Source organism: Melanostigma gelatinosum, assembly GCF_949748355.1.
Source record: "Melanostigma gelatinosum genome assembly, chromosome: 19".
Classification (NCBI taxonomy): Eukaryota; Metazoa; Chordata; class Actinopteri; order Perciformes; family Zoarcidae; genus Melanostigma; species Melanostigma gelatinosum.
The window spans coordinates 6662448-6684984 of NC_136652.1; the positions used below are offsets into that span (position 1 = coordinate 6662448).

General features: G+C 44.6%; 1 protein-coding gene across 2 annotated transcripts in view; it reads left to right on the top strand.

Moving 5' to 3' along the window:
• Positions 1-1523: 1523 nt before the first annotated feature.
• The window catches only part of epha7 (eph receptor A7), an 85124-nt gene continuing 64110 nt past the window's right edge, over positions 1524-22537 (top strand). For both annotated transcript variants that reach the window (XM_079291222.1, XM_079291223.1), the window contains exons 1-3: positions 1524-1684; positions 3457-3521; positions 4001-4670. In XM_079291222.1, the coding sequence (XP_079147348.1) occupies positions 1588-1684; positions 3457-3521; positions 4001-4670 (832 nt within the window). In that variant the 5' untranslated portion in view covers positions 1524-1587. The remainder of the gene's footprint in view (positions 1685-3456; positions 3522-4000; positions 4671-22537) is intronic.

The following is a 22537-nucleotide window of genomic DNA, read 5'->3' on the forward strand; positions in this document are numbered from 1 at the left end:
AATGGATGATTGGGTGATTGGATGGCGAGCACTTCTGTTCTGGAAACTGCACAGAAACCCCCTTATTGTCTGTATACCGAGGAAAGACATACATCCTCCGGTTGCCCTCTGTCTGTGTGATGTGGTTGTAAAGTTTCATGAGGCTGTGATTACCCTAGAGGTCACAAGAGGTCATTTTATACAGTGATGTCAAGTTTCAAAAAGTGGTTTGACTGTGAAATGGCTAATATGGGGACTAACATAATCACACATTAAATACAACTGGGCGCATTGGATCCAGAACAGTCTCAGCTTTATACACAATGTATGCAATTCCAAGACTGTTTAGTTTAGAACCATTCAAAGCTCATTCATAGCTTTAAAACTGAGCCCGCTGCATTCCCTAAAAGAAAGTGATGTAAGCGATTGTCTCCGAATAAATGATATTTGTGCTTTATTTTCTGAATATCGTCATTTTGTCTCAGTCTATTTCCACCCGCTCCATGTTTGTAAAATATCCACTTGTTCTGTGCTGATTGAGAAGAACCTGCACCCATCCAGTGGTACCATTTGTGGGCTGACTTCTGTGGGTTAACAGATGCAGAAATCCTAACCAAGTAAATCTTTTTTTCTTTTTTCGGAACTTCAATATGTTTTGGCTGACTTTTAATATTCACCTGAAAGTCCATGTGTTGCTTTTGGAGTTGTGTCAGATATTGGGTTTTGGTTGTTTAGCTATTGCATGTTAACTGTTAAAAATCGCGTGGTGGATATACACGTTCTTTTCTGGAAGAATGGGCTATAAGGCCTCGGCGGAGGTCTGCGGTCTCCGATGTGCCCTTCTAGTTTGCTCCTGTGACGGGTTGGCACCTTACCTCCTCCTCCTGGCCAGTCTACATAGTTCACTTGCCAGGAAGAAATAAGTCTAAAATATCTCTAAATATATTATAATAATGCAAAACTCAAATAAGCCAAGAAGCGGTGAACTTCTAGTTTGTCGTATGTCCGTAGAAACAAGACAATGGGGAAAAAAGAAGAGAAAATGCCTTTAATGCTAAAAAAGTGTGTAAAAGTGTTTTTTTGTCTTAAAAACAGACCGATCAAAGGTGAAAACAGGAAAATGCAACACACTTTAAACACCGGCAGGGCTCATTGTGCATCAGATGAGCTACTTCAAGCTACCCAGAATCCTCTTCTGGTGTGTGTGTCGAGAACAACCGTACCAGAGCGTGCCCATTTCCTGAACAAAACCAGAAATATCTGAACCAACTTGTGACATTTCTTCCGCTGTGAACGCAACCCCCCTCAAAAAAGAGAGAAAAAAACCCCGTCTACCTCCGGGCGCCCATTGGCCCCCAGTTCCCCTGACCGCTTCCGTCTCCGCGCGCCGATTGGAGAACCGCGCCGCCCGTCTCCCTGACAGACACCGCCGGAGCCACAGTCTCCTCCCAGCGGCGGCAGACGCTATTTGAGTGGGGACCAGCGGATTGTTGTACATACAGCCGGTTTCAGTGTCGTCAATGGGAAGCACGCGAGGCGGTGGCACAGAGAGTTACGGTCTACATTAAAAAAAGCAGAGAAAAAGGAAAAGAAATCCGCGGCTGCACCATGCTCTCCAGGTCTACCCCGTGTCTGTGGATTACATTTTTTTGCCTTCATTTATGCTGTCATGTAGACAGCGGAGAAGCACAAAACGCGAAGGAAGGTGAGTTCCGAAAGTTTGGATTCGCTTCTCATCCCATCGCGCTGGGAAAAGACCTCCGGGATGCGCGGAGAGGTGTCCACTATTCAGCAGTGGGCTTCTTTGTTTATGTTGTTGTTATATCTCCTCTTTGAATACCCACGCGATGCTTTAACACATCGCTGGATGTGGCTTTTTTGTGTAAACCCTGCGCCGTCAGACGAGGCCGGTGTGCGGGGATGACAGCACCGTCTGCTCCCGGGGCTTCTGTTTTGCCCGAGCGACCTCTCGGTGTTTTTACGCACGGCAACGAAACGCCGTAGAACACGGATTATAGACGCGGGGGCTTTTTATTGATTTACTCCAGCGTTATCGGTGCAACTCGTTATAGATTATCAATCCATCACGACAAAACTAGGGAGGCTAATATCGGCGGATCGATCGTCCCAGTGAGACTCGCCTTCCCGGGAAGTGAGTGAGCTGTCTGTAGTCTGGACGCAGTTTTCTGGAGGTTTATTTCCTTCACAAAGTGGCCTCGGCTCTTAACTGTCTGTGGGTTGGGGGGGGGGGGGGGAAGTCGGATTGATGCGGAGCCGTAATCTGCAGCAAGACTCTCCAAACTCATCAGAGTCGAGCGCTATAAAACACCCAACTAAGAGGGGCTGTTTAAAATATCTCCACATGGCTGAAAAATTGGCACTTTTAGTCGCTCGGATTCTTGTAGAATTAAGTGAAATTATGTCGTGCGTAAAAACAGAAAATCACAAGGGCAGGTATGGGTTTCTGTCACCAGCAGAACTACGGCGTTTATAACCGCGCGCATTGTGGACGTTACAGCTGATATGAATTGTAGATCCCCGGAGTTTAAAATGCGGGATTTTAGCAGAACTCCATATCAGTCTCCTGTAAAATACAATCAGAGCATGATTACATATATATATATATATATATATATATATATATATATATATATATATATATATATATATATATATATATATATATATATATATATATATATATACATATATGTATATATATATGTAGATATATATATTTTTTTACGGTGATGCGTCCTGGCTGCTGCCCTCTCTCACAATGGAGCTGCCTGCTGATATTAAATAAAACAACTTCATGTTTTGGGGGAAAAAATGAAAGCTGCAGTGGCTCCTGTTGTGCGCTCTCCCAAACGCTTCCGGAACATAAAGCAGGCAGATTGGACAAATCTCTCCTTTTTTGTGGTTTGTCTTTTTAGCTGAACATGTTCTTGAGTTGAAGCGCATTTTTCGTGTGTGCGTCGGGATGAAAGGCGGCAGCAGCTTTGACCTTAACGCAACAACTTCCACTCCCGGCAGTGTGTTGTAATAAATGGATGCGTAAAAACAAAAGAAAATGCGTAAATGCGCATAAATATTACGCCTAATGATTCCCGACACGTTCTAATGCGCGTCTGTTTTTTTACGGCTCTTTATTTCCTCTCCATGCGCACGCGTCAGTGTCTTCATTTGTCTCTCAGGAAGTTCCCCCCCCCCCCCCCCCGCAGACACGATGACCTGTCTGCTGCAGTGCATATCTCTCTCTCTCTCTCTCTGTGCGTGCGTGCGTGCGTGCGTGCGCGCGCGCATATATATATATATATATATATATTAATAAATGTTATAGCTTTAGCTGCTGTTGGTAGGAATTAGGTCACGGGTATATGCGCTGTAGGTATCGATGTGTGGCCAATCAGTAATACGCAGTCCCGGTGTCCCCGGTGAGATTTAACCACCTGCCTCTCGGTTTCCTGTCACTAGTGATTCTGCTGGACTCCAAGGCACAGCAGACAGAACTGGAGTGGATCTCCTATCCTCCCAATGGGGTAAGTCCGCAGAATGTCTGCAACACACTGGTGCTCTCCGTATCTATCCATTTATTCCTCTCTGATGTCCTACATCTGAGACGTCAAAAAAAGATAAAGAATGCTCTCCCGGCCTTTGACATTCAGAGCACAAAAGGGCCTCGGGCAACCCACGTCCAACCTGCTAGTCTGATTAAAAGCAGGCTGAGGGAAACTTTTTTTTAAATATGTAATGCGAGCATGAGCAGATAAACGTCAGCACGAGCATTCGTCAGAGATGTTTGTGCGATTTAAAAAAAAAAAACGGCTAATCTCCCTTCATATACGGCAGTTTATTGTGTACAGTAAAGTCTGAAATGACTGTATTTCTTCCACCTTCGTCACATTCATTACAGAGTAGCCGTCTCCAGTTCGATTGCCAATCATTCGGGTCTTTCTCGTCTACGTGGCGATCTCCTCAAACGGACGCGCTCATTCACGTTTGTCTTCTTGCTTTCCAGTGGGAAGAGATCAGCGGCTTGGACGAGAACTACACGCCCATTCGCACGTACCAGGTGTGCCAAGTCATGGAGCCCAATCAGAATAACTGGCTTCGGACTAACTGGATAGATAAGGGCACTGCCCAGAGAATTTTTGTGGAACTGAAGTTCACATTGAGGGATTGTAACAGCCTGCCCGGCGTGGTGGGCACTTGCAAGGAGACGTTCAACCTGTATTACCAGGAGACGGATTCGGAGGTGGGCCGCAGCCTGCGGGAGAACCAGTACGTGAAGATCGACACGATCGCCGCCGACGAGAGCTTCACCCAGGGCGACCTGGGCGAGCGGAAGATGAAGCTGAACACGGAGGTGCGCATCATCGGGCCGCTGTCCAGGCGAGGCTTCTACCTGGCCTTCCAGGACGTGGGGGCGTGCATCGCCCTGGTCTCGGTCAAGGTCTACTACAAGAAGTGCTGGTCCATCATCGAGAACCTGGCCACGTTCGCGGACACCGTGACGGGGTCGGAGTTCTCCTCGCTGGTGGAGGTGGAGGGCACGTGCGTGAGCGACGCCGAGGAGGAGGCCGACAACTCCCCCAAGATGCACTGCAGCGCCGAAGGGGAGTGGCTCGTGCCCATCGGGAAATGTATATGCAAGGCTGGATTCCACCAGAAAGGAGACGCGTGTGAACGTGAGTACCCCTTTCTTTTCATGTGTAATTTAATTTGCTCATTATTATTGTTTGTTCTTGAATTAGCTTTTAGAAATGAAGTCAGGGGTGTCCTTGGATTTCACACAACAACAAGCGTGCCAAGAGAGGAAAAAAACAATAAACTGGGGAATATTTGTGATTTGATTATGCAAAGCAGGTGAATGGCAATTTGGCCATTGCTGGCTGAATAGTTGTGTAGGCAAATGGGATTAAAGCAGCCGATTTGACAGCAGTGAAAATTAATAAAATATTGAGGCCAAACAGTGTAATAACGGAAGTGCTAATTGGTCACAAGGCTCCTCATGGCCGTGATTGTGTTGACACTGGGTTTAAGCAACAGCTCGAGTTTAGCCAATCGGACCCAACGCCTCGGTGTCGTCCTCACTGGCACGGAACCAAGACAATCGCACAGGTTATAGAGGAAGTCCGACCGGTTTCTTTTCCGTATCGTTTCACCCCTGGAACCAAACGACAGAGAGGCAAAACAAATAGCCGGCCGCGCCGTGGCATTCAGGGCCTCGGGGATATTTATGAAGGCGCCGAACAGGAAGGGCAAAAAAACGCAGCCTTTCGCCGCGGCCCGCTCCTCCTGCCTGGTTGTGGTGCCGGATCGTGCCGCTACAATTAACAATAACATGCTCTCTGTCACTCGGGAGGATTATTTCCAGCGGGCACCTGACTTGAAAGATAAAAATCACTGTGGATTAAAAAAAAGGGGGGGAGGGGGGAAGTTAGGTAACACAACTTAAGTGGCCTGCCCTGTCGGCCAAGCTTCTTTTTTTTTTTCCTGGGCAACCAAAATCTAAGCAGCTTATGAGGAGCAGCAGCCAGCAATAATTGAATGGAATGTGTCTAAGAACAAATTAGTGTCCCTAGCAGACGAGCTTTTATGCCACGCTGGCGTCCATTAGGGACCCGAGTGAGGGAGGCGTGTTAATGAAATGTATTAGGCCATGTCATTTAGAGCAACGCAGCCCGCCTCGAGTCCTCTCTGATGTTAGCGGGACCGTCGCTGGTTCAACCCGCGAGGAGCTCCCTCTGTTGTTCTTGTCGTTTTAATATGCACGGACGGAAGATCCAGTCGTGGACCTCTGCGTGATGAAAAGCGATGAAAAGCACACTGTTTATTTCCACAGGGAGAGAGCGAGAGCACAACAACCAGCAGCTCCGGCTACAAAGCAATTGTAGCCGCCGTTCCTTATCGTGTATTGATGCAAAGCCCCGCGAAGCGTGGACTGTTGCATTTCCCTGTTCATCAATCTGCTCGCGTGTCAACTAAAACAAAGATACAGAGACAGCCATGCGGTGGACCGGCCCCCGGGTTGTTTAAAGTCTGCATGTGGATCATATTCCAGTCTTGACACTGCACCTTTTATGAGCTTCATGTCTGCCGAGGCATGAGAGGCCTTTTTGTATTAAGGGGTAGTTAATCTATATCAAATGAGAATCACGGTGCCCCATCAGCACTTCTTCCAGCGGCTCCGCTGACGTTAAATCGTCCGTTCAGTCGTTTCCCCGAGCACAGTCTAAAAAAGCCATTCAATGCGTTGCTGTCGGGCGAAGCGGCAGAGCTAGAGGTCCAAGTGGCCGTGACCGTTAAAAAATGTGAAAGCCTGACATTTGGACCCTCGGACCCAACTTGTCTTAGCGGCGCAAAAGCACATCTTTTTATCACGGTGCCTCAGGGTGATGCCGCACCTTTTAGTATGAAAAGGTTTTCAGTATGCTTCGAGCAAACGAAGATGACTCGTCCAAAAAAAGGGGGGGGGTGTAACTGTGCACACTTGTTTGTACAGAGAGCGTGACTAGATAAGGGAGCTTTCGAACGTTATTGCCAAAACCCCCGATTCTGTCATATGGGGGGGGGGGGGGGGGGCACTGAGTCTTTAGGGCTCAGTGCTGGAGCGCATTTTCATTTAACTGTTAAAACATGTTTTTCTCTTTCTAGATTTGATCTACATGCCCTAATGGAATCCCGTTGATATTATCGGACTCCCAAATCATAACTTTAGAAAGTTGTGAGGGTTTGAGATTCCGTTGATAGTCCTGTCACAATGAAGACTGCACGGACTTATCGTTCAATATGTGGACACGAGCGTCACACTTTTTGACACAATCGTCGTGTTTTGGTTGAATCCAAATGTGAGAGTGTTGTCGTTATCTATATCTAATATGTTGATGTTTTGCACCTTGTGTTAACAATTATCCTTACAATTGAGAACCGGATGGGCAGGATATTGTCTGTTAAGTAAAGCATGTTCTAGAGCCCTGTGCCAAAGTGCAAAGACTCTTTTAACGATTGGGCCGATTGTGCGGTTTCATTTGATTTGTTCTACTTATTAAGGATATTTAATATTTCACATTCCACTTCCTATGTCTGACTATTCTTAAGAACGAAAGGTCCGTTGCTCTCTGAAAGGGTTTACGTGCATTGTCATGTTATATCACGATTAGAACAGTGGCAGAAAATAGTCTTATAACGACAATAATGTGTATCGCAATTCATTCTGGGACGACATATCGGCCGACTAAGCAGTTACGTGACGGGCCTAGCCTCAGAATGACATGACTGGCACTTCCTTCGAGGCGTGCTGACGCCTTAAGACGGTCCCCTTACTCTGGTATCGGCCGTGTGCTGTGATTACAACATGGCCGCTGCAGTAAAAAAAAAATGCCGTGGAGCGAGGCAAGTTGAGCTGTGAGTCATGTCATTTGAGGAGCCCCCCCCCTCCTCCTGGATGCGAAAGGCCTCCTCCGAAAACGTGTTGTGATCCACTCATTCATCACCGTCAGCGATGAGGGACCCCTTGTCTGTCGCCCCTGTGCCCCCCCCTCCCCTCCGCCTCTCTTTAACTCTTTGTGTGGCAAGTCTTTGGCAGTAAATGTCACTCTTCTTTCCCCCCGCCTGCTGCGTTCACTGGTCTCAGTGTAATGGGTGTTGAAAACGGCCAGTTGAAGTGTCCCCGCAGCCTGCCGCGGGTTCTTCATTTTGCGAAGCAGTGCGTGTTGTGGAAAATAGCCCCCATTCATCCGATGGTCTTGTTCAGCGCTGGCCACTGGCGGCCGTGGAGCCACGGAGTCGTTCGGGACAGAGAGAGGGCCCTTGTGGGGGGACATTGCCGTCTTTGTTCCCGCTCAATCCCGGGAATGTATGTTGTCCGATTTTGACACATCACATCATTGTGGCACTAAGTAACCAGTGGCTTGGGAAATGATTAACTGTTGACCCTCGACCGCAGAATGGAGAGAGGCCTCTATCTGGTGGAAAAACCAGATAAAACAAGGCTCTATCGTTCTGCTATCGGCGCATGCTAACAAGAGAATTAATGAGAGGATACAGCATCCTGTAGACGCCGGCACCATCCATCTTGACTGCCAGGGAGTTGGACAGAAGTTAGTTGGAGACTGATTGATGATTTGAGCCCCCGAGGGACAACACGGTGGGGGGGGGGGACTGAGCCGTCAAGGGTCTGACCACGGCAGCTAACGTGTACGGAAGCCACCAGGCGACAAGTCCCAGCTCCTGGCCTGGAGGAAAAAAGCTGCATTTAGCATTTCAAATGAAGCCAGGAAGCCAAGAGACAGGAGGTCCTCATGCATCTTGGCGCTCCCCTGATTGATAAGGTGTGAATTTAATACACCAAATGGCTGTCTTTGACAACCGCTCCAGAGCTTAATTATGCAAACGACAGGTGTGCGTCGAATCCACAAGAGACCCAAATGGACCTAAATCACTCAAGATTGAAATGAACCGGTGATGGATGGAAACTCATCCTGTAACTGCCAGTGTCTGCTTCCTGTGAATGGTAGCATTCTTCCACAGCCCAGGGCTTTTACCTCCTTGTTGTCTTTGGCCTGGCAGGTAGCAGTCAGGCATACAGATGTGCTATTCTCTGCTCGAGATGTTCCCACCAATACAGTTGGCGGTGTCCGAAAATGGATCACTTTGGGGAGGACTTGAGACGTGAGATTCAGAGGATTGTTCAGATTTAATCATTCGTCACGTAATATGTAAAATAACATAATTCTAAGTATTGTGAGGATGTTTTATAACATCGTAAATGTAAATAAGTGTGTTTTTTGGACAGTTGGTCAGACAGAAAAAGACATTTGAATCTTATTTTCTGACATTTCACAGACTTAATTATCATAAGAACACCATTAACTTTTTCTTTAAGCATTATTTTCATTGTCAATTAGTATATCAGCCATTGTCTTGGTGAATTCATAAATTCTTGTTTGGTTTAACAAATAGCAAAAAAAAAGGCAGATTACAAATTCCCATAATCCCCCGCAAAATCTTTGCAAGAACTACAAAAAGTTTTCGCATTTAAAAAAGTTGGAACAAGGGGATTTTTTTTAATGCCGTTTTTTGCTTCGAAAATATCAAATTGTTCAAAAAAAATGTTATGCTCTAAATACATCTATACATGAGTTTAAGTTGGCTTTCCAGGATTATTTGGGTCAATTAATTTCCTTATGGATTACATACAAGCATAGCGTATGATGATCGGGACATTTAAGCATGAAATATTAGTAACATGTTAGTAATACAGGTGATAATATCATGTAAATAACTCAGGAACTCAAATCACTTACACATGTAATTCGTTTTCCAAAAAAAGAGACACAACTCAGAACAAAATTTCAAGATAGACTTGAAAGATTTTTTCTACAGACACCGTGACGACATCGTTATCCGTAATTCGTTTGGCCTCGATCATCACGTAGTGAAAATCGTATAATTGTGACAGCGCTATCAGATTGTTTGTTTGTATTCTGTGATCACTCCTGAGCAGTCACTTTCTTGCTGCACCCACTGTCCTAAAAGTTGTCTTTATCATGGTACTGATTTCCTACATTGCCCCAGAAAAAAAGGTCTCAGTGCTCTATATGCTGTACGCAGAGGACAGGACAAAGAAATAGTGATTTCAAAGCAAGTTTCTGCAGCAAGGGTTGTTCAAATTACCCCAAAAAAGAAAAAGGCCGAACAGAATGTGGACTTGTCTTCATGACCAGAAGATACTTCTGTATCCCTGCGCACTACTCTAATGCCTTCTCATTAGTAGAAACTAAACCACAGCTACTCCCTCATGGAGAGAAACCAGAATGTTTGAAAAACCTGATTTGGCGAGCTGTAATAAACCAGTATGTATTTTACTTCCACATCCAGTGTCCCCCTTTTTTCTTTTTTTTTTTTGAAAATGCACGTCCAAATGAGAGGTAAAGGCAAGAAGAAGTTGTTTCCCGGATACACTCGCTTGAGCTGGTGCCAGCAGTGCTTTCTGTGGGATCCGGCCTCCCTGTCAACATGTCAAATTAAATACAAATGGCTCATTTTAGAAGCGGAAAAAGAAGAAACTTTGACCGCGAGGGCTCATTCACAACGTCGTTTGGCTGGGTAAATATTTATCTCAAAGTTACATTCGTATGAACTGCACCAAGTCGTATGCTCAAACAATGGCAGGAAAACAAAAGGCTTGTCATGACTAATTATTTGCTCCAACTGGTTTCCACTAGAACCACTGGAAAATCCTATTAGGAGCATTAAAAACAAGCCTCACTGGGCATATTTTCCAGATACAACAAACATTTTGGTTTGTTGCTCTTAACTCTTGTGCTGTTTGTGGTCGATTTTTTTTAAAGGGTCAATACTGAGCCTGTCACGATAACCCATATTATCATTCTAAGACCATTTTCAGTGATAATATATTAGCATAATAATGCAAGTACATCATTTCAAAGAGCAATGAACTTTTTATTTTAAAGAATATTGAGACACTTAAATTGGAAATCTGACATTTTAAAATATTCTAAATAAATAAAACTGATAAAATAACACCACACAACCCCAAAAATGTATATAATTATATAATTAAATTCTGACATGTTAGCGTCTTATGTAAACACAACGCGCAATATCGAGGTCTGCAAAAATGATTACGGTCATGCCCGCATATCGTAGAAATAATCACGGCCATGTACATGTATCGTGAAAACGTTCGAGGTCATGTCTATGTATCGTAGGATAAGTCGATACCGTAAAACTATCATGTCATTACGATATATCGCACTATAAGTAGATAACTTTAAAATAATCAAAGTCATTTCCATATATATTGTACGATAAGTCGATGATGTAATTATCCTGACTGGCCTACTCATTTCATAGTTACTATGTAGCCAGGCATGCCATATATTGTTATTGTCAGACTACTGTAGTCTACGTAGAAACAGCAACAGTTGGCATGTCAGTGGTGCTTTACTTGACCTGGTGAATTGGAACATGATCTCCTCAAATCAAAGTTTACGCAATTGGAAATAGTTTGGTACATGGTTTCAACATAATGCAAACATCTGTATATGAATGTAGGTCTACGTAGATAGGACTCGCTATGCCTTAGTCTCGTCAAAAAAGTGACAATCAATGGGACTGCTTTGGACAGCGAGGGAAAAGTCTAAATTCATTGATTTTGTTGCAAGATCTAACACAAGAAAGAGCGCATTTCCACTGAGACTCCGAAGCTGATTTATTGACGGTTGCCCTCAATGCAAAGCAGAGACGCTATCATCTCGAGCTGGAGTATGTGCATGATGTGCCGTTCTGGTGTGACGTCGTTATTTCTCTGAAAGGAAAGGCCGCGTCTCTTTTTTAGGGGCAAATTGCGCCATCTGCAATTTTAAGTCAGCATGCGAAAAAAAAAACAGAGGAGTGATGACTAATCAGGATCCAGGTCTTGGAATCTGACCTGCCAGTCCAAATTTGAGGCCCTATGCTGCATCCCGTGAATAGACAGAATCCAAGCAAACAGTCCTCATTCTCACGCAAACAAAAGGCACATGGTCAGCTATGCTGCTGGTGAGAGACTTTGTTCGAGACCCCGGTGACTTTTTCGTCAGATAGTGTTATTTCCAAGGTGACGCGGGGGTCCGCATGTGGCCAATGCATGAGGTCAGTGGATATTAACTTCATTTACACATGGCTGCAGACTAGCGCAGCGCCACAATGGAGGCCTGCCCGTTGTGTTTAGTAACATGAGCGCCTCGGCTGACAGGACACTGTCAAGACGGAAGATGGATGATCGCAGCAGTTGACCCCTGATCGCCAGAGGAGTCGCCCCCCCGCCCCCTTCCTTCCCTCTCTCCCTGCATGACAAAAGAGCCCTCCCCGCGGTGCACCGGCCCTCATCTCCACTTGCACTAACAGGTTCAGACATCTCCATCGATCCGCGCCTCAATACTCCTTGCAATTCTAAGCTTTTGCCCTTTTTTATTTTTTAAGCTACCCAAACTGTGGCACAGATGTCTGTTTTTTGTAATTACCTGCCCGCTGACTGCTCGAGGGGGATGCGATCAGACAGGCAAACTCCATGTCAGAAGACAATGTCGTCGGCGTTCCGTGTTGCGTCCCTGCGGCATGAGGGTGAAAGCGATATGTGGCCTGGGGTCCGGCCACCTCGGAGAGGCAGCGGGGAAGGGCCCCCGGTTGTCGGCGGAGCGGCTCCTCCGGGAGGCTTCAGAGCCCCTGGCGCTGTACCTCAATCTTCCTATTAAGAGGAGAATCGATAACTTATTACGTAACTTCGCACTTTTTTCCCCCCACCTACATCAAGAGCAGAGGAAGCAGGGCTTCAAATGTACTGCGGGGATGGCTCTGTTTGCAGGGACTCAAATGACTCAGACAGGTGGCATCCAAGGTTAGCATAACCACAGTGGGATAATAATACAACTTCAGAGCTCATACAATTATTATTCTAATCATGTAATCAACGGCCATTGATTTTCTAGAACATTCGATTCATTGTTTGGTCTACAAAATGTCAGAATAAAGCAACAAAGTTCCCAAAGCACAATGACAAATTTTTATTATATATATATATATATATTATATATATATATATATATATATATATATATTAATATATATATATATATATATATATATATATATATATTAATATATATATATATATATATATATATATATATTAATATATATATATATATATATATATATATATAAATATATATATATATATATATATATAAATATATATATATATATATAAATATATAATATATATATATATATATATATATATATAAATATATATATATATATATATATAAATATATATATATATATATATATATATATATAAATATATATATATATATATATATATATATATATATATTAATATATATATATATATATATATATATATATTTATATATATATATATATATATATATATATATATATATATATATAAATATATATATATATATATATATATTAATATATATATATATATATATATATAAATATATATATATATATATATATATATAAATATATATATATATATATATATATAAATATATATATATATATATATATATATATATATTAATATATATATATATATATATATTAATATATATATATATATATATATATATTAATTTGGATGACAATAGTCCAGATCTGCACAAGCACTCGTGGGCATCTGAGGCCGGCCTGACCACAGCAGTGACGAGCAGCTAGTTCAACATTGTTCCATTCCTTTCTGTCACCGGGGCGGGGGGGGGGGGGGGGGGGTTGTGATGGGCGGGGGCTGGGTCAGTGTGGGTTGGTAGGCACTGGCACAATTCAGAGATAATGCTCAGTTGCTCAGGGCTTTGGATCGGTCAGACCTTTGGAAGAGGCCGTAAATTCACTGATGTAACAGGTTTAATCTTAAAATGCCCTTCGTTGTCCACCTCCAAATCCATGCAGTAAATCAGCGGGAGAGCCGAAAGAGAGGAAACAGGTGTTGAAGTTTGTTGTTTGCAACTTGAATTGCTGTCAGCAGAGGCTCTAACGCAGCAGAAGCAGCTGTGTTGTGTGAGATCATGTGACTTCCACCTTCATCGATGCCTTTTGCTTGATGGTCTTATATTGAGCCTCAAAATGAAAATGGCAACAAATCACATGGAAGTTTTGTTCGGGACTATTTCCAGCTGCGGACTGACACACATTTGTTGCTCTCGTGAGTATTTACAGCAGCAGCGAGGTGTATGAGGGAATGCCTCAAAATAGAAGACATAAAATACCATGGAAGAAACATCTAGATTGAAAGTCAGAATTCTGAGGTTGAAAGTCAAAATGATGAGATACTTAAACAGTCATAGAAGCAGCTCTTTGGCTGGTTACTGTACATTCAACATGGAAATGTATTGTGAGTACATTGAAGACTACTTTAAACTGTGAATGCAGAGAGTTATTTAACAATATGTTACGAGTAGTGACATTTACAACCGGCCCTTTGTGGGCGACCATGATGCTGATGTGGCCCGGAGTGAAAATGAGTTTGAGAGCCCTGATCTAGATCATCACCAGCCTCATTCTTTATTGGGTCGCTTCACCCCAGTAACAAAAAAACACATTATCTTTTCGGTAGGTAAGGTGTCTGCCTCCAGACCAACACAATTGAGATGAATGAACATTTGTATTGTTAAAAGTGTATATTTGAATGACATCAATATCACCACCTCTCTCCACAAACATTGTTCTTGGTTTTCTGGACAATCCAACCAAAATGTCACCAAGCAGCTTTTCTTAGGGACTCTACCTCCACTTGCATTGACATGGAGTCAAAGATACTGTATCACTCCTCGTAGTATCTCGTCTCACTGCGCGGGTATTCGGAAACAAATATAAACGGATTCTACATGAATACAAGTGACTTGTACCTGATAAAGTGTTGCCATCTAATTCAGTTTTTGAGTCTGCAGCAGTACTTACACCACAACAGGAGCGCAACTTAATCAAGTGTCTGGCTTTGATCTTCTCTGCGAACAACCCGAGCAGGCGCTTCCTTCAGTGTTCCCTGCTCGGAGGGGCAAAGCTGCATGCCCTCCAACACAGTCTGAACGGAATGCTAATCTTCTCCCTTTGTTTCTCATGGAAAGCTACTTATCTCCCGCTAAGCACAGGTACCTCGGATGAATGGGCCGGTTGTCTGTATGTGTGGAGTGTAGCGGCAGCCCGACAGTCATTCCAAGTATGCGCGGGGCGGAGGGAGGATCCAGCACACTATGACATCAGGTTACTGAAGTGCTTCAACGAACTTTTTGGGCCCTTTTTTAGTCGCCGTGTCCGAGGTTTCTCCTTCTTCCTGCGATGCCCCCTTAGGATGCGTTGCTTGTTTGTAATTAACTTGTTTTTGACGGGGGTTGTTGAAACCCTTTATTCCTTTCTTTTTCTTTGTTTGAGGTGGGAGATTAGCGTGTCTGCCGGCAAAACAAATTTGAGATTTGGAGCGCTGCAACGGTGCTCGGAGGACACAGAAAAAAAAAACAAATTCACCTGCTGCTCCTGTGATCAGACTTAAAAGCAATGTTTGAATCGGACACATTCTAAAGACAAAAACCCACAAGAAGTCTGAAGCGTGACATTAGAATACTCTGTAGCTTTGGATCGTCTAAACTGCATTCAAACTAAAATGTCAGCCAGCACTGCGGCAAGCTCACTTAATAGCGCACGTCTTCCTTCCAGGTGCACTTGATTTCTCCAAAACCTTTGCAGCTGCAAAAGTCCACACATCACCCGCTAGACGAGATCAATTGAGCTGTCCTTTGGCTTTTTCAAGTCGGAGAAATACACTCTGCTAGGAGTCGTTGGGGGGGTTCTTTCTTTCCCAGGTCTGCCTGCCTGTGTTGCCCTGAAATTACTCACAAGATGTACTGCCTCTTACATTGTAGGGGAAAACACCACAGGCCTCAGTCCATAAAAAAAGAGATGCAGCCATAGTTCAGCATGCATAAAATGCCAGTAAACAAAGCCTGATGAATGTCCACAGCCAGGCCTACCATTTATTGGGAGGCAAAGAACATAAGTCACATCTAATCAGAGCAACACACACACACACACACACACACGGGCCCCGGGCTGCATTAATGCATAAGGAATAAGCTCTGCATTGAGCTATTGACATCCCTCTCTATAGTCGCAACGCACGGTCATGGTCTCTAATTGCATGCCCTGGAAGTAAAAAGAAACAGGAAAAAATATGAAGCAGGAGTTTTTTTTTTTTTTTTTGAAACAGCATTTCATGGTTGTCTGAACATTCAACGGGACACGGGGTATTTTGAAATAGCTGACAGAGAATGCTTATGACAGCATTAACAATAGGTCGCAGCGTAATAGTGAGTTTTAGGGAGAGAACGCCTGTTTTTCCACATGTTGCAAGCATTTCTTTTGTGGCGGCAAAAAAAACAACAACCCGCCATTGAAGTACTTGTCATTTCAAAAGACTTCGACGTCTCATCTGGCTGTTTGGACCATAGACTGCATATAGGAAGTGGAAGTGGTCACCATGACATCACCCATTGTTTTGAAGCCTCGAGTTGGGCGTTTTTGGCCGTAGCCATCTTGGATTACGACGGTCGCCATCTTGGCTTTTTGTAAGCAGTGGATGGATGCGACCATATTCGGACTGCGGGCGAGTGACATACAGATGCCGTATACGTCTCTGGTAGCGGTATTGACCTGTCAATCAAACCGGAGGTTGCCGCCTGGTTTAGACAACATTTAACATTTGAGCATTGGCAGGTCGCCCTCCTAAGGAGCAAGAACATGAGCTCCCTTCCCACCATCAACTATATATGTCCCGATACCAGTGTCAGAAATAACTCCGATGCAGCTGGATTTTCAGATATGGGAACGTTTCAGAGAATACACAGACTCGTTCAGAGGTATGCGAAAAGGGCCAGCTCAGCATTGGATGTCTGAATCACACAGACAAAAGGAAAAGACACCGGGTGGAAACATACTTCTATCGACCACAGGCGACGGGCTCCTGATCGTACCGGGCGTGAGTTTAGAGTTGATATTTATAAAGACGTTTCCCTATCCTAGCAGCTATGAGCGCTTTTTTTAAAAATAAGAAAATAAACAGTTTCCTTTATCACGCTTGACCCGCTCCACCTGGCATTCATCAGTGGCGGGGGAACTGCATGTCGGCCGCTCTCCTCCCTCCGCCTCTTTTATCACTCTAATGGGGCGCTATCTCCAGGCCGCCCTCCCCGGGTCTCCGCGGCACCGCTCGGCTCCCCCTTTCCGTGGTGCATTCTTTCCACATCCATCCCCGACACACAGGCGGATTTAACACATAATCAGGCCGGACGGGAGGGGGAGGTTCGGGGGCCCTGACAGGACTCATCATGCGAGTACCGTGGAGACGGAAGGGCCCACACCAGTCCTTCGCACTCCAGCTCTGGCAGTCTGTTAAAAATCAAAAGGGAATCTCCCACGCTTCCCACACTGCAGCACCGCCGTCCCACAGAAATATTGAGACAGATGCGGGGAGAGAAACTCAATATCCCAGCTGCCCTGTTCGGACCAGATAGAGTTCTCCACGCTCAGTCGTAGGAAGGGTTGCGACCTTGATTGGATTTGTGGGTCGGAAGCGAGCGAGGAAGCTCAGTTTCTGGATGCCCACACTAATGCAACACTTTTTTGATACTTTTGCTAAACCCAAGGTTAAGTCTTCTGAAGACGTCCGCATACAGCCCCAAAACTATATGTATATACACGACCACATGGATCACACGCAACCCTGTGAACACGTCCAGTGTAGCACAAACCGAAGTGAGAAAGCTTGTTCAAGAGTCGGGAGTACAAATGTGACGCGGCATTCTGGATCTGGTTTGGTCCGATTCGATACTTTAGAGGTTCTGACTCTCGATCATAGCCAGCCCCGGCAAATACATAGAAAGCTGGAAAAGCCACTCAGGAAACAAATGGGGCAAATTTTGGGATCCGGTCTGCCAGCCAAGGCACTAGATTAACTGAAGAAGAAACTACCACCTCCCAGACAAGGGGAATAATTATTTTCTATTTTGGCCAGGAAGGGATATGTCAGGCTGTGGCATACACAGTAAGTCATTGCCCTCCCCTCCTCCCTCTCTGTCCCTCACCCCAGAGTGTCATGACACTGCCAAAGCGTGTGAGGAACTGGATGCAATTCAAGAATGTTAAGAAGCTCAGAGAGAGGGAGAGAAATAAACCAAGATCTTAGAAAAACTGAATTTATTTTGTCTTCTTTTTTTTGTGTATGTGTGTGTTTTTGTGTCTGCAAAAGATAAGGAGACTTTGTTTTATTCTCTGGGCCAGTGAGAGAGAATGTGTGTGTGTGCGCGCCGTGATTGAGACACCAAAGTCACAGGAGCGTTTGATTATGTTTGTCCCGCTACTCCCTAAAAGACCTCTTCCCATTCCCCGACTCGTCTTCCTCCCGCCGTATAAAATTGCTGACTGCAGCTTGTACCCCCCCCACCTCCCCCTCCCCGACACCTCACTGAATCAAAGTGCTTGACCGCTGGAAGGGAAATTACAGATGCTGGCCTCCGTAGCCTGCCGATGAGCTGGCTAGAATGGAAGGCTTCTTTTTTCCCCTCTCTGCAAAAACCTCAACCCAGCTTCTCCGAGGACTGACTAATTTCTCAGCGTCGTAAATAAGCCGACTGTTGTGTCTGCCGCTGAGCTTTTTTTTTGTTTTTGTTAAAGGGCCAGTGTCAACGAGCGCAAACCATTAGTCTGCCTTTATCTCTGCCAGAAGACGACCAGACTTGCGTAAATGGGCCCCTTTTCTTTTTCTCCCCCAAGGAGTCACTCTTGTACACTTCATCCTTACAAATGTAATTACACGTTGGACTGTTAAGCCCTCCCGTCAAAGTCAGTGGGAGCAGTTGTTTTTCTGCAGCGTTTCAACATATTTGTGCGTCAGCGTTTGCCAGTAAGGCGTCAGTGATTTTGGTCAGGTTTACGCTGCTCCGTGTGTCATCGCTTGGTGGATGTTCCCCCGCTCAGAATGAGAGTGTCGCTGAGGGCACGGTCGACAAAAAGAACCTCTCACTCGCTATTATCGTCCCATCTCGGATCGAGGGTGTTCTCTTCAGCGTCTGGTACCAGGAACGGGAGAGAGTCGCGGGCAGCCAGTCAGTGTGAGCTGCTGGGACTGGAATGCTGGTCCGGGGACGGCTGTGTTTGTACTTGTCACTCAATGCCCTGCCAGCGATGGGTAGAGCTGCAGAAGCACTTAGTTGCCCCCCCCCCCCCTGTCATACAGGCATTCGATTTTTTTTGAGGCCTCATTTGCCGCCTTGCTGCTTCTGTAAACATTTCCGGGTGCCAAAACCCAGTCGGACACGCTGATAAACACATGTGCTGGGAAACATTCAGAGAAAAGCATGGACAATGAACCGTGTTTTGCGGGAGTTAAAAGGGCGAGTCCGGTTTATTAGAACAGGGTTCTTATTTTTGTAGTTTTGGGCCGTCGTTTTTGTCAGTTATGCGGCGCTTATCTCAAAGTAATTACTTGGATTGGTGAACATGGCAACAGTGAAGTCTTACGGGGCAAGAAAACACAATCATAGAGGTTGTAAACAAGCCGAAAGTTACATTAGCTCGGGTGCCGATAACGGTATTGGTCACATGAAATAGTTTTCTGTTCGTTTCTGTCAATGTGCTGCGGAGAGTTAACAATGTATAAAGCTACTGCCACTCAAAATTCATTTTGATACGAAGGTGGTATTTGGCCTCTACTGTTAAAATCGCATTCATATTCAGCGAACATTTGTGTCTACCTGCCCAGGGACTGCACATTTAGCTGCTGGGCTTCTAGCTAAATGTGGTTAAAAAGCATCTCCTGGTGTGAGAGTGATGTTTCTGTCCATGCCCTTGATTAAAACTTAAAAGGTAAATTTAGGTATTTTGACAGAGGCTCGTTATTAGAAGTGCCTAGCAACATTATGGAAAGGACCCGACAGAGAAATTCAACATTTTTTGGGCTTGATCCGGTCTATTTGACATGTGGCAAAACCAAGCACTTTTATTGGACTTACATTGACGGTGAGGAGTTCCCCCGAGCGATGACATTGCAGAACGTCTTTTGTCTCCAGAGTTCACCCTCAATGCTGGACAAATTTCAAAAATTTGTCCCCGTTAGCGACTCCTATGAACACCAAAACATGGGGAAATAGGATGAAAAATACCAAAGTTACCCTTTAATTAAAAAACGTCAAGCTTGACGCCATAGTTTGTTTCTAGAACAAGATTTTGACATTTTCGACACATTCTCTCAGGAGCTTTTGTTTTGAAATGGTGAATGTCAAAAACTGTTGAACATGTAACAAAAACATGTTTGATAAAAAGGAGCTAAAGATAACTACATACTACGAACAGAAGCCTTTAGCAGCTGGAGTTAAAACAAATAACACTGTGTGGAAAAACTCTGCTGTTCCACAGTTGATGAATGATTCATTGATTTATTCGTTTTAATGCAGATGTATGATGCTTACAGCTGTTACATTTGGGGAAAAGCTGCACTGGTATTGATCAGTGCACGGTAACTTCAGTCTTTGGATGCTGTTGTCCGCCGGAGTGGTGGTGGTCGCGTTGAGAGATAGCACAGCGGCCACCCAGCAGATGAGCTCTCAGAAACCCAACGGCAAACAGACACGCCGGCTTATCAGAATGTTTAAACAGCCCCAGCATGCCGTTCTTTAACCTGCGGGAAATAGCCCTCCAGTGTCATTACCAACATCCAACGGGGGGGTGGGTGGGGTGTTTACACTGCGCATCAGATACGCGGCTTCCCTCGCTGCCCGTCAAGATGCCATCGTTCATCAGACGGGAAACATGCGGCAAAAAGCGGCTCAATGTGACGAGTAAGCACTCTGTGTGCGCGTTTCTCCCGGTTAGCATTGGAGACCCGCTCGCTCGCTCACTCGCAGGGCCTCCTTCGCAGCTCTGTTTTCAATTACCGGCTCAGGAAAAAAGGTAAAGAAAGATTAGAGATAAAATCATGTCTTGAAAGGAAAAAAAGAAAAAGAAAAAAGGTCTTGTTCCACGAGGCCGCGGCAGTGCGATAAATGGAGAATGACAGGGCTTTCATGTAGCTGAAACGGGGATACCCTGAGCCCCGGCCTCCTCTTCACGCCGCACTGGAAGTGGTACGACAAGAAAAGAATCCAGATCCCTTTATCCCGCTTCTTCCGGAACCTGTCACAGGAGGCGTTGGTCGATATATTTCCCTCGGGGGAAAAAAAAAAGTGAATTAAAGAAATAGCAAAACCCAGATCTGTAATGTGTGTGTGTGTGTGTGTGTGTGTGTGGGGGGGGGGGGGGGGTGGTTGTCCGGATATGACAACCGTTACTCATTTCCTCCTGTGGCTCATGAAAAATGCATTTTGGTTATAATTTGATAGTTTGTATGCAGAGCTATTCACAGAAGTATAGATTTCTTCCAGATTGTTGAAGAAATCATGTGGCCTGGTTTGCAGCCTTTTTTTTTTCTCACCAGGCTGAGCTCCGTTTTGCACACACAGCCGGTCACTGAGGATTAGTTCGACTCCGGGGCTAAAATAGCCAGACCCAGAATAGACGTTTTACTTCTCACAAATGCAAGCGAGTTACTACGAGTCAGTATTTTCTTGCCGTTTCAATTCTATCTTTGTCGTTGCTGGCTGTCATGGGAATCATTTGTAACTCAAGAGAAACTGTGGGTGGGTGAACAATTTGGGTGTAAGTGTGTAATTGTGACCAGCCTGAAAAAGGTCTCCTGAAAGTTACGTTTCCCAGGCGATGAAACTGTATCGCCAATTATGCTTTTGAGGGAAACATGTTTTGTCCCGGATTACCTTTCTTTGATTTATCCATCCAGATTTTGTGATACGTCAAAAAGAAACAAACACAGGACTTTCACCCAGGAGGCCACTGTTCGAGTACCAACAGGTCAATGTTGACTCATTTTAGTTTACGTCTAACTTAAATAACTTAACGAACAGGCTTATTATAGTAGTTTTGTATGTGTTTTCAAACTGCAACCATAATCTGGAAGATAACATAATTGCGGTTTAGCCGTATGGGAGTGTCATTTTGTAGCAGACAAGGGTTTGCAGCGCAATGACTGTCTCACCACAGCGATGAGTGCTCCTCGATTACTCATGTCAGTCTGTCAGGTTTGTTTACCGTCTCGGTCGAAGGTAAAAAAAAATGTTGAAATGATCCACCGTGCTCGATGTGTTAACGCTCATCTCTCCGCTCCTCAGGAGAATGTTTCCTCTCAGAGATAGGACTTGTCATAAACAAGTCGGACCCCTCCGCTGACCTGAGGATTCATCAGCCTCGTTATTTACCTCGAGAATGCCTCAACGAGAGATTTGCGATGCCTTTTTTTTTTTTTCTCTCTCCACGTTTCTCAGTCTGCTTAATGAAGGCCCGGTTGGGGGGGGGGGGGGGGGGGGGTGCAGGTTGAGACGGAAACACTGGCTGCTTCGAGATGTGAACAAAGTGGTTTGTTCTGTCTTGCCCTCTTCTGTTCATCATGGGTGTTCAGGTGTGAAGTGACGACTCTTTCAGGCTGTGTTTGCACAGGACTGAATTCAACGTTCAGCTGTGAATATACAGCCGTGTGAGCCCAGCTTACTGAATAGAAACTGAGAATTCTAGATATCCATTGAGTTTTTGGTTAAGGGTGGGAATAAATTAGTTTTTATTCTAAATTTGGTTCAAACTTTAATATAGGGATCAGGTATTTTTTAAGTAGGATTATGACCTAACTAAGCGGTCAGTTATGTTGTTAAGGGATTTCAATACAATTTATTTTGTACAGCCCAAAATCACAAATCAGAAGGCTTTACAATCTGTACAGCGTACGACATCCTCTGTCCGGACCTTCGCATCGGACTCGGGGGAAAACGTACCTAGGATGCTGCGATCAGTTCAAAAGTTCTTCAAAAGTAAACATTCAGCTGTCCTTGCCACCTAAAGACCCTGGCTTATGTAAGCTGAACAT